General features: G+C 38.0%; 1 protein-coding gene across 2 annotated transcripts in view; it reads left to right on the top strand.

The window, feature by feature from the left end:
• LOC148423921 (ephrin type-A receptor 6-like) overlaps positions 1-13576 on the top strand; it is a 119768-nt gene that overhangs the window by 59853 nt on the left and 46339 nt on the right. For both annotated transcript variants that reach the window (XM_088414542.1, XM_088414541.1), the window contains exons 4-5: positions 3818-3973; positions 8105-8440. In XM_088414542.1, coding sequence (XP_088270668.1) covers positions 3818-3973; positions 8105-8440 — 492 coding nt within the window. The remainder of the gene's footprint in view (positions 1-3817; positions 3974-8104; positions 8441-13576) is intronic.

Raw genomic sequence — 13576 nt, 5'->3', positions numbered from 1 at the left:
ATTTCAATTGTATAAGTCTGTGTGCCTTCAGCAACCGTAATGATCACTTTCAACTCAATCACTGCCATTGACAGCTATAGATGTCACAAGCAGTGACAGGGCTGTAAAGGAAATGAGTTAAGTATCATAATAAATAGCGAATGTAAATGCATTTTTACCCCAAGTTACCCACTTCCATAGATGATTCCTTTCATTTGAATGTTTCCAAATGAGGTATTTGAGTTGATTGGCAATTTACCAATACGTTTTAGTCAATCTAGGACATTTAATAAACAGATAAAGAAGGAAGACAGCAGACGCAGATTATTTTGCTCGTGAGGAGAATTGTCAGAGATGAGGACAGTTACCCTCTCCAGCTGCTCTGGCCACACTTTGTTATCAGTTCTTGGTTCACACAAGTGCTGCTTTTCTTCTTTTTCCATAACAGTCATTCATGGCCCTTTCTGCTCTATAGTTAGGTCATGATGTCTCCCGTCTTCTGAAGCTGCATGAGCCGTGTGCCTTTCCGTGGTTCTTTCACAGTTTATAAACCTCTTTTACAGTTCAGACATTTCTTTTTGTTGATTCAAACAAGTTTAATCTGCTGAATAAATGCTTTGTAATAAAACGAGTAAATATGGGATAATTTATGTACATGTATTCTAACGTGTTATGCTGTTTATTTAAAGTCAAATTATTTTGAAGTGGTTAGTCCCCCAATTTGATAAAAAAAAATCCAGTGAGCATTTAAGTGAGGTCATCATTCTAGCTAATACCAAGTGGCAGGTTTCACAACTACATCTCATGGTCCACGACTTGGGGCTGTCATGATGTTCTGGATGACTTCCACATCCCATTAACCTTGGGCTGAGGGCCAATGGTTGACCGGGGCCCCAAAGGCCAGTGAGTCAGAAAACTATTTTCTCGTGCCCGGCGCAAATGTGCTCACCTCTGAGATGTGCAGAAGGGCTGAACCTCTAAAAGTCTGTAATTCCACCCAGCAGTCGAGAAACTCTTTGAGGTTGGATCTCATTTTGTCAGCTAAAGACCTGACAGCCAGATCTGTACCTACACAGATTAGATCCTCGGTGTGGACTAAATGTAAATAGGAAGTGTGGTTGCTTTAAAAACAAATCGATTTTAAACCACAATTAAGGCCCCTTGACACTGCACTTAGAGCAGTGCAATGCGCCATCGATCAAGCCATTCATTGTGAATGTACTAATGACGGCTGCCGGCGCGCAAGGTGAGCGCATGCCGTTGTGGTTGGCCTATCAGAACCGCAAAATGTATTTTTGTTTGTTTTTTTGACTGAAAAATATTTAATTCTGGGAGCAGCACATTTGGACAATGATGTTGTGCAGAGAGTGATAAGAGCAGGAGATGGAAAAGTTATACATTGAAAACAGCATGGAGAAAAACATTCCCTGTGCCGTGCTGCATTGTAGCCCGCTGTGGGCTTGTAGAAATTTAGGGCTTCCCCAAGGACACTTTGAATTCAGATATGGATTTTCGGACTATAAGCCGCAGTGGTATATTGACTGTGCCAGCAAAAAAAAAAAAAAAAAAAAAAAACAATTTTTGTTAAGAATAGGCCCCACAGGACTATAAGCCATAGGTCATTACATTAAATATTCATCCAAAAAGATGGTTTAAAGAACTTATTTAATTGCTGGTTTACAGCAACATTCTATCTTCAACAGACTGAACAAGCCTGCATGTTTAGCACCAGCAAATTTACAGAAATTGGGTGGGTGGATGGATGGATATTTTCCACATAACACAAAGAGAATGCTGCAGCATATACAGTAAATAGCAGTCCAAACTCAAATTCCTTAAAAAAAAAAAAAAAAAAATATATATATATATATATATATATATATATATATATATATATATGTATATATGTGTGTGTGTATATATATATATATATATATATATATATATATATATATATATATATATATATATATGTGTATATATATATATTTTTAGATATATATATATATATATATATGTATATATATATATATATATATATATATATATATATATATAATTGTATATTTATATTTTATATATACAATGTATATTTATATATATATATATGTATATATATATATATATATATATATATATATATATATATATATATATATATATATATATATATATATATGCCATTGATTTACATCTTTTAGATTTTATAGTTGTTCCAAAAATATCCCCCTTGAACAGAAACACACATTGCTATACTGTTGGATTTTCTCAAGAAAAAAAAACAACAAAACTGCTCTGGACTGGAAGTCACAGGGCTCAAATCATTGGAAAAAAGTTCCTTCTTAGTCCGAAAAATGCGGCAGTTAGTTGGGATTTCAACTCCCAACACTTTGGTCACTGGACGACTACGCTAACATTATTACTGTCGCACAAATATTTTGTACACATTTTAATAACCTCCCAATCGCTTTTCTTGTTGATTTTATTTGTTTGCCTTCGAGTCAGTTTTTTCTCTCTGATTAGATCTTGCTTAGAGACAGGCAACACACATACTAAAAAATAAAAATAAAAACAAATAAAATGGAGATATCAGCATTTGTCATTATTTTACTTGTAAATGTATTAAGGTTTGCTATTTAAATCCTCTTTTTTTCAGGGATTTCTCGCAGCTGAATATATTACTTCCACACTCAGAGAATTATTATATTTACCACGAACAATCACAGTTGTTGTTTTTTGTGGGGGGGGTTTTCTTCTTATTCACAGTGTATGTCCGACTCATTTAGCACTGTCAGAGTTTATTGTGCAATTACAGATTCTTGCCTGCGTGTGTGTGTGTGTGAGAGTTCTCACTTGATGCATTGTCAGCCACAGTGTAGCACCAGTGTGGCCCTGGAGTCCAATGTGACCGGACAAATTGAGGCAGAATGTTGTTACACGGGTTTAAAAGAAACATCGGCTCAGTTCATGAAAGGTCGTGCAGAGGCCCCATTAGGCTGACAGAGTCAAAGGGATCTCATATAGAAAGGGTCGGGGTTGACAGACGGATTGTGACTGCAGGACAACGGTGGTCTTGGAGGTTAATGATGTCAGCAGCTTTGGCATGTCACAAGCAATGACAATTTTCTTTGTGATTTAAATGTATCTTTGTGTGTATTTGTCTTTCAGTAATTAACTATTATTTGAAAGACAATGTTTGGAGTAAGTATAAATAAATATATATATATAAATAGTTTGCGTGCCAGATGATGAGGTGCACCTTTTAGTGGCCTTTTTTAAAACTGTTTTCATACATAGGGCACACCGCATTATAAGGCGCATAGAATAGAAGCTACAGTAGTGGCTGGAGTTATGTTATGCATTCACTAGATGGAGCTGCACTTAATGTCCACAAAACAAATAAGTCGGTCAATTTTTTTTGATAGAATCTAAGGCAGTGTTCTCACAACTCCATTCACTCCCAAAATGAACAAACAGCTGTTTTATTTTAGCAAAGTACTATATGTACTATAAGTATGATACATTAAGAATGTTTGTATCAATGCCAAACTTTTTTTTATTCAAACTGCAACCAAAAAGTCATTTGAAGTCGTCGAAATTGTTGACCTCCTGAATAAAGTGGACTCAAAGTCAACTAGTTTGGATGCCTTGCTGCTTTTGATGATCACATTTGAGTGCTCAAGAACGATACTTAAATGAGTCTACAAAAAGGGGTCACTGAAACTGTCTGCAAACACCATTTTTTTAACTGATTGATTATGCAAACCCAAAAGTCGTTTGGCAAGCTTGTTGCATGGAGGCTTTATCTTACCCACTATTTTTTTTTCCTTCCACCCAGCATGCCAGCCGGGCTTCTACAAGGCTTTTGCTGGAAACATCAAGTGTTCAAAGTGCCCACTAAACAGTTTCAGCTATGGAGAAGGTGCAGCAGTCTGCAGATGTGAAGTCGGGTATTTCCGGGCAGGAAAAGATCCTCCGACTATGGCTTGCACACGTGAGTATGCTGCACTATCTTCATACTCACTGACCTTCTATGACATTTTGACGACAAAAAAAAAAAAAAAAAAAAATCATTTGATTATAATTATACCAAAGGGGAAATTTCACCTGTTATGACGCCCCCTAGAGCCTGGCATGCTTAGCATTTGCCCATCTTGCCTATTGGATGAACCGGCTTTGCTTCTGGCAAGATCCCAACCCTTGTCTCATCACGAACTTTACAAAGTTTTAATTATGCATTACAAATGTTTCCGAACATGTTTAACCTTCAAGCATTGCGGCTGTAGTTAACCTATCCACCCCTAGGGCAACCAGAAGTAATGTCACAATAACTAAAAAAAGCAGGTTACGCCATAGCGATACCACACATTTTCCTGTGCACCATAGAGAGTACTCAATGGTGAGCAACATGTTTTAATCAAAGGAAAACAAGGTTTTTACACACAGGAAACTTTACTAACATGCGTTGAAAAAGCTGTGAAATTTCTATTCATGTCTTTTGTGACATCACAGCTCCAGGAATACCAAAAGATGCTAAGGTGCTAGACTCAAACCACAGGGGACAAAATTGTATTTAGTGATTAAACTGCTGTAGAGCATCAATTTAATCATTTTGGAATGAGAGTTATGCTTTGCAAATGGGTTCTAGAGGTCTCCGGAAAAACCTTTCAAAATTCACTCTCTGACCTTTAAGCTTAGCTAACATTTGCCAACACTTGCCCAACGCCGCTCACTGGACCCATACTGAATGAATTTAACAGCAGGTGTGCAACATTACTGCTGTAAACCGCATTGTTGTTTTTGCATCAGAATATATATTCATGTGCCTCTATCCAGCTCTAAGTAAGTCAGGCCTAACACTGGAAATGTATTAGCCTACCACTTTAACACTAATTGTGATTGACGTGAAACGCCAAAACTTGTTAATACCTGTGACTCTGGGTGATCCTTGTGGTATTTAATACGTATCTGTTCAGAGTCAAAGTGTACAGTAGATAATCAAATTAATTGCATGTGGACCGCCTGCCTCGTCTTCGTGGTTGATTCACGGACAGTAATTACAAAGTAATATTTGCATTAAATTAAAGTTTAATTAGACTTATTCCCCTTTAATTAAAAGACCGTTTAGCTGTCATTTAGATAGATGGGGGCTCATCATTGAAATCTTTATACGGATGGCGAGTGTGCTATTTGCGCTATGCATTGTTGAGAGAAGGAATCTGTGAGTTTAATATGCAAGGTGCAATGCTTAGAGTGATGAGTAGAAATTACTGGCATGTATATTACCGTATTTCTCCAAGTATCAGTCATGTTTTTTTCTCCTCTTTTTCAACCCCTGACTTAAAACCGCATAACTCAAAACAGACCAATTTTTGGTCAATTGGACGAGAGAAACATCAAAGGACATTTTTCATACTCTCTGATGTCACAACAGTCGTCACTTGGGTAAAGAAAGCTTGGGATAATAACCCAAGTAAGATGATCAGCAAATCATTTCCGAAGACCTCAAACGAACAGGAGGGGCGTGAAGATGACTACCCGAGGAAGTGAAACGAAGATGTTTGCAAAAATGACAAGCAGGAATGTGTGTGTCTGTCCGGTAGTTAAATGGGAGTAGCTATTTGACGTGTCAGATAGTGCAACCACATAGAAATGTCATAATTGTTGCATTTGGAAATGTTACATGCTTTAATCATCTGCTGGAAATTTCAGCTCCCTAGTGTTTTTTTTTCCCCTATTGATTTATGATATCATAAAAAAGATCAAAGGATTCTCCATAACTTATAACATAATGCCACAAGGATTAACAGTGGACCAGACAGGAAACTTCTAATGTCTTCACAGAGCTCAGTTTCCAGTTCCTTGCAGTGATTAGTATTGTAAACAGGGCGATAAATAAATGGAGTAAAATTCAAGAGAAGTGCTTTTCAAAATCTGAATACAAGAAGAGAAGAAAGCAAGGATATCACACGAGCAGAGATAAAGGTGGAGGAAACCTGGGCGGAGTAGACACTGAAGGAAGAAAGGAAGGAGGATACTGATCCCAATCTCCCTCTAGAGGAGAATAGAGGCTGATTGATGGCGTTGGGGTTGATCCACAGGAGGGCAAGGTGGGTGGATTCCGCTCGGCGAAGAGAATAGAGGAGGTGCGATGATGGCCGATAACGGCAGGGGCAGATAAAGCGAGCGAAAGAATGGACATCCGCTGACAGAAATGGAGGAGGAGCATTTGCCGTCTGCTGAGATTCCAAGCGGGATGGAGGGTTGCTGTGGGAGAGGGAAACATCGCATTGTCTTGGCAGCTTGGCAGGAAAGGAATTTTCAAATCTCGCAGGCCTTTTAACTCCACCCCGCTGACGGCTCACTGCCTGCTACAGCGCAACGCTTACGCTGACGCACAAACGCACGCATCCAGGGAGCACAAAAATATCTTCAACGCTCAAATGAGAGAAAAGCCAAAGAATGGAATAGACTGACTTTGGCAGTACGGCAGTAAAACATCTTAACCTTTTAACATTGCTTTTGAGAAACTTGTTAATAATTGGGCAGCGCTTTTAGAATTCTGTTGCATTGTGACTCAAGGGTCAATTCTAGGGCCTGTTTTTTTCTCACTATGCTTGTTCCTCTGACAGTATGACATTCGAGGTTCTTTCTCCTCAGAATAGGCAAGTAGCTTGGTTACGCTAAAGGAATGCCTTAGTGAGATGTCTGCAATTACTGAATGGACCAACTTGCTTTAAGAACTCTAACTTTTATAGGGGAGAGTCTTTTGAAGGGCTTTTTATTCTTCTTTTGTTTCCATGGTATTTTTTGTGTGAAATCGGGTCCATTCTTCTTATACTTGATTTATCACGGAAATACCGCAATTCCCCAAATATAAGTCTTTGTGCTAACAGCAGCTTGTGTTGGCCGAGGTTGTTATGACATGATTTTTAATAAGAGGTGAGCCGATTGAACCAACGTCCGAGTCTATCCTTGTTCACATACACAAATATTACTAAAATGGACAGGCTCATGTAAAAGTTATGACATCTTCATCTGATTCAATCAAGAGTGCACTAGAACACGGAAAAGAATTTCATTTGACTCGTTTTTAATTGTGGTCTTTTGGCATATACACATTCATAAACTTGGTGGAACACAGTTGGTGCGAAACTTTGGGTATTTGTGAAAAAATGAACTTGAGCCACGTCGTGATGAAAATGAGAAACAACTTTTTCCAGCGCATTCAAAGTTACACCGGCGAGGCGTTCACGACTACTCACAATGTGGGAAATTTGAAACACACTTAGCTTACCATGCTACAAATACACAACTTACGGACATGAACACAAGGAAATATGAAGACTTTAGTAAAATGAGACTTATTGTTTTGCTATAGTTTTGACATTGTTGCCAAAGTGTTTGTTGTACTGTACACAGTAACAGAAAATACCTGAATTTGACCCCGAAATTATAGGTGGGTCCACACAGGTGCATCCTATATTTGTTGAATTACGGTCATTAAAAACTGGGTTGTTTTATGGCCTGTCCAGTATGGTGTAAAATTAGTCCAAAAATGGTTGCTGAAAACTGGGATGGGTTATTGCTCTTCCATTGTGGTCAGTCCAAAAATGGTCCTTCAAAACAAGTGCGTGACAATAAAAAAAGTGGTCAAAATTTTGCTCAACAATAGTTGTTAAAATTTGTGTGGTATTTAGTCCACTGCAGCCATTTTTTTTCTAATGGTTGTGTTCAGCTCATACTAAAAATTGTTGAAGATGTATCTTATTTAGAGCGCAATCAGTGTCCGTCATTTCGATTAGAAACAATTGCAGTAATTAAGTATAATAACCCAAATCCGATCAAAAAATGCTGATGCAACTTACGTACATTACTTGTCCAGTGGTTAAGGGCACTGGGACTGGGGGCACAATTTCACATTGGAGCGGGGCACATGCAGTCCATCGAGTTTCCAGTTAGGCATAAATACTGAAGATGTCATCATTTATCAAAATACTTGTAATTTCATAATCACAACTTTTTAAAGCCATCGATTATCTTACTATCCACAAAGTAAAATTCAGTTATTTACGGTAATTAAATAACTACCTCATTTATCTGTTCTCCTTGCATTTTTCCACAGGTCCTCCTTCCCCTCCACGTAACATACTTTTCAACCTCAATGACACATGTCTGATGTTGGAATGGTCCCCCCCCAGTGACAGCGGGGGCCGCCGAGATCTCACCTACAACGTCCAGTGTAAACGCTGCGGTCCGGCGCCCGGCCACTGTCAGCTTTGTGAGGAGGAGCTGCGTTTCCTGCCCCAACCGTTAGGACTGACGAGCGCCTCCGTCACCGTCATGGACTTCTCAGCGCACGCTAATTATACCTTTGAGATCGAATCGCTCAACGGCGTCTCAGACATGAGCTCATTCCCTCGACAGGTTGCCATCATTACCGTCAGCACCGATCAGGGTGGTGAGTGTAAATCATTTTAAAAGCATTATTATGACCTTTTGCATCTTTTTTGGGTGGATAAGGAATATTTTCAAAATGAAACGTCTGAAGACAAAACACACGTAATAAACGTATACAACACAAATGTGATGAGCAGTGTGCAAGAAGAAAGCATCTTATTCGAACTCATGTTAACTCAATCAATGCCAAGGACGTATTTTTACGTTTTTTAAAAGTTTGGACACTTAATCCCAGATACTTAAATATCAATTTAATATTTAAGTATCTGAAAACAGTTTATATCCACCGTAGTGTCCCTCAACCTACCTTGTTAATAGTTGTATAATGATTATGCTGACAGAATACATACACTAAAATAAGGGTGGGTTAAAAATCCCGTTTCGATCCAATTTTTCATGCATTTGACCACATTTCTGGGTTGTTTTGCATTCAACAACCCTCAAAATGGGTAATTTTGACCCAAATATTGGGACTTTCTTTTATTTTTTTACACTTGGGTTATTTTTCACCTAAACTGTACTTTATAGTGTAAGTTACCGTGTGTATTTTAGTATATGTCTTATCATGTCTTAGAAAAACGACAGAAAATTTTAGCTTGCTGATCAATGAATCGATTACAAATATAATCATCAATTGATTAGTTGTCGATTATCCAATTAACATTTTACCTCCAATAAATTTGTACAGTACATGACGTGAACCTTTACTTTATCTTTTAACTGGATTCATCACACCTCGACTCAGCATCTCTAAGAAATGTGTTACGCTCTTAATAGGATACAAAAGCAGATGTTCAATTACGTAGCCTAAACTCTAACAAGCTCTTAGTTACATTGTAATTGAATAAATTCTGACTAATGCAACAATTAAGTACCTTTTAGTATTTTTTTTATCTTAGTTTATTCCAAAATTGCAAGCATATGTCACGTCTTTACCAATGGAAGAGGTTAGTTGAAGGGAAGCAGAGGTCAGTGACAGGGCTGACTCTCAACTTCATACCCAGACAAGCGTTTGTCTAAACCCAGGAGGGCCTGTTTTGCTCCAGTGTCTTTGTTATTTTTCAGAAAAACTCAAACATAAATCTTGCTCTGGGATTTGATGGATTGCACAGACCCTGATCCAGGGAAACACCTCATTAGCTTTTAATGGGGATATTGCCACTGCAAGGCCATTTGATTGGTTGGCTCGCTTCTCTGCAGGTGAATGTCCAGCTTTATTTTCTGTCCCATTCACCTGTTGTGGTTTCTCAGACATTATTTTATATGAGGAAGAAAGGCGTTTGTTTTGTGTAGATCTTCTCAAGGTTTCTTTCAAGTCATTTTTTTTTTCGTTGCCATTCTTGCCAAAATATTTGCTGCTCATATGGGGGCGTTTTGTGTCTCCTGAGAGTGCAAGGAGTAAGGCTGTGGCGGAAGAAGTTGACCAAGCCTGGTAGTTGTCATTTCAAATTGGTCAAATGAAAATATCGGATTGTAACTTTGCACTGTAAACCGCAGGTGTTGAAATCCAGTCCTTGAGGGCCCCTATCTAACACACCTGATTCAAATGATTAGGATCGTTTGCTTGAATAATTTGTGGCACACTGTTGCTTGATACAATTTTGCTACTTTACCGCTAAAACGGTTAACTTATTGTAAATCAGGACGTATAAAACAGTTAATTTATTGTAAATCAGGACGTATAAATCATACAGAAAGTTAATTTACTTTTCTTAGTCATATTTTATCTTTATGTTACACTAACAATATCAGTCACATTTGATTTGTTGTGCTAATCAGAATCAATATGGATTTCTAACAGATTATATTGGAAAACATTTATGTGGAGGAAGGAAGTCTCAAGCATACTACGCAATCCTCATTTTACATTTTTTTAAATGCATAATCGTTATTGGTTGTAGATTTATGCTAGCACAAGTTTTAGTATAGTTGATTTAAAATGGCAAGGCGATTTGTTCAGCTGGACAATCTATTTTTTTTCCCAAGCCACTGCTGTAAATAATGGCAGAAAATTAATGAGTGTTTTCTCACTGCCTGCATTCGTTTAATAAGAGTTTTTTATGTTGAAAGGCCTATGTTTCCTGTGGGATATGCTGTAGTGTGTAGAATGTACAGGCTTTTAATTTGTAATTTGCAAACACAGTTTTTGCGTGTGTATGCGTTTGTGTGTGTTTTCCCGCCTCGTGTTCTTCTCCAGTGTACGTTTTTCTGTCGTCTTTGTTCTCTGGCTTCATCCCACCCTCTGCTCCTCTGTTGTTCAGGGAGTTGGGGGGAAAAACACATTTTCTCATACAGCCACAACACATTAAATGCATTATTCTGTGTGTGTCCAGGGACGCACACACAGTCTTTGCAGGTAAACATAATGTCACACCTCGCCTTTTTATTTCATTAAGATTCCCCAAGTTCAATGCATAGACACACAGCAAGTCCCCTGGCTGTAAGACAACGCTAATATACACTAGGTTAATATGCTCAGCTACAGCTTTTTAAAGTGCTTTAGGGAGCTGGAGTCAGGTCGATACGTTTTTGGTGTAATTTTTATAGGCGTGTTTGTTTTGATTTTTGACTTGATTGAATAGCTTTTGGGGGATATGATCCCAGTGGAATCAGGAACTTCAGGCTCCTTCCCTGCTCTTAAGTGGCTTGGGACTGGGGCCGGTTATTTATTTTGATAGAAGTTGTTTATAGCAGTATGCCTTTCCACAATGTTGGGATGTGTATGTAATTTTGCAGTTATCTGCTACTCATATACTGTAGGTTAAAAGATCTTATTTTTCTTTGACATTGGTAGAATCAGGTAATAGTGGCTTCCCCAATATTTTTATCACCAAAGACTTAAACTTGCCTTGAAGTTGTAGGCTCGTCACCAGTCTATTGATTGGTTCCGTCCCCTGTCCCAAAGACATCTGTTTATTACTCATTTAACTTATTTGTGAGGGAAATTTTGGCGCTCAAGTGACCGAAAGGAATCCAAGAGTATCTGGACAGTTTTCAAAATATAAGGTTTTTCGAAATAAAAGTTTTCATACTCTGATATAATCCAATAACTATGCTCTATAGCCAAAGATAAATTAGACTTTATTAAAAAGCAGATGGCGCTTTTTGGTAAATGCTTTTTGCCAGTGAGGTCATCATGTATGATTTGTCATGGCTGTAATCAGTTTCTTTGCAAATACACTCACAGACACAAACAATGTTTTAGTACTCTGCATATACAACAGAAACTATCGGCCTGTGATAATTTCCTGTCAAGCGCAACTTTTTTGTATGCTGTGAGATATTCATCTGTATATGCGCAAAACTCCATCGCTTTGACATGCATACTTTATATACACTGAAAAAAAGAGACCACCGAGTGTATTACATATATAAGTGTAATTTTAGCATATGCCGCAGGCCACAAGAATTTAAAATACATTTTGACATGGTATGCAATGCTATTTTAAAGTAATAAAAATGTTTGATGAAACTATTAAAAGTGTGAAAAAATAACTCACCTTGAACAAAAATCCTTGAAGTAGCAGTTAAAAAAAATAATGACAGTACATTATATAGACAATGCTTGCTTTATTGATTTTTTTTTTTTAGTTAAAGTACAAAAGAAGTATGTGGCCTTTATGTCTTCCTATTTTTCTGTATGTAGACCTCACTGGAAAAGGTTTCGACACCCCTTTGTATATACTATTGAGCCATATGACCATGATTAGTTGGTCGGTCATATGTGGATCTGCTGACTGAAAGAAGACAGTACTATTGAAATTGGAAAACATACGCAAGAATAAAAGACTAAAGACTTAAAAAGATGGCGGGCGCAGAAACGTCAATGTCCTAGAAATACAAGGGTCTTTAATCGCAGGAAGCAGCTTGGTAATTGTGTATGTCACTGAAAGCAATCAGAGACGGGTCAGGCTTTCAGTCGCCGTGTCACAACAGCTTCTTCACACTCCAATCATTCTTTTGGAGATGCAAGGAAAGAAATACGTTGCTGGAAAGAAATAAATATCTGTATAAAATCCATGTAAAATGATATGCGTGGGACTAGTTTTTGGAGTTTATGTACAATTTATTAATGGTAAATGGACTTTCACTTATATAGCGCTTTTCTACCTTGGGTACTCAAAGCGCTTTACACTTACTAGTCATTTACCGACTGATGACGCTTTTTAGTTTTGTTAAGATCCCAGTTGGTTCCCACTAATTAGCGAGTTCCCTCACTCAAAAAGATTGCTGTTTAAATAGCAAAATCTCTCCTCCTTAGCTCCACAACCAAAACAAAACTAAAAAACGTGGATAAGGCCAGCATGTGTGTTCTCTTGCACAGGTGGTGCGTGAGGTTTAAGGAAGTATTAAATTGTTTCTGTCATCATAAGGTACAAGGAGCAATCAAGCACTGCTAGCTAGCAGCTAATTTATGGTAGATGCCGCTACAACTGGGCCCAAGCCACCGGTAAACACAGGCAATAGATCATATGTATCAATGTTGGTGTAATTCCATCATTTGCTAAGGCCCCAAATTGGCGATTGAATACTTTTCGGATCAACATTGTGTTCTTTGGATCCGTAATTGGGAGCAACCGTTGCAGTAGGGAGTCTAGTCACATTGTTACGCCACGTCAACGATGCAGAGAACAACTTTAAAATGATAGCATAGCAGGGCATTAATATCTGCATATTATTTGTTAAACTGAATTTTACTTTGAAGTTTTCTCACTGCGTTTTGATGTGTTTTACGGTCAAGCAGCGCATTAACAGTTGTTGCTGTAATTATCGACATTTTTTTTTTTTGACATGTACACTAATAAGCGGGTATCCGGGGCAAGAAAAGAAAAAAAAAAGCCTTAATTTCAGGGGTGTCAAACATACGGCCCGCGGGCCGTTTCTTGTATGTTGTGTATACTTTTTAAAGCATTTTCACGTCTGCAGAATGAATTGTTAATTGGAACTCCAAAAGCATTACTGTCAAATTTTACTAGATTGTTCAAGTCAAACTCTATTAAAGATCGTCATATCTCCCGTGACCTGTGATGGCTTTCTGCCTTGTAGCCCAGCATGCGCCAGGATCAATTTGCAGTCGTAGTTATCAAAGAGTTGAATGCAGGAAACTGCTGGCCTTCTCAGCCACCAGGCTCCTCTT

Source organism: Hippichthys cyanospilos, chromosome 5 (assembly GCF_059441005.1).
Source record: "Hippichthys cyanospilos isolate Australia breed blue-spotted pipefish chromosome 5, RoL_Hcya_1.0, whole genome shotgun sequence".
NCBI lineage: Eukaryota > Metazoa > Chordata > Actinopteri > Syngnathiformes > Syngnathidae > Hippichthys > Hippichthys cyanospilos.
This window is presented reverse-complemented; position numbering and strand designations above follow the sequence as displayed.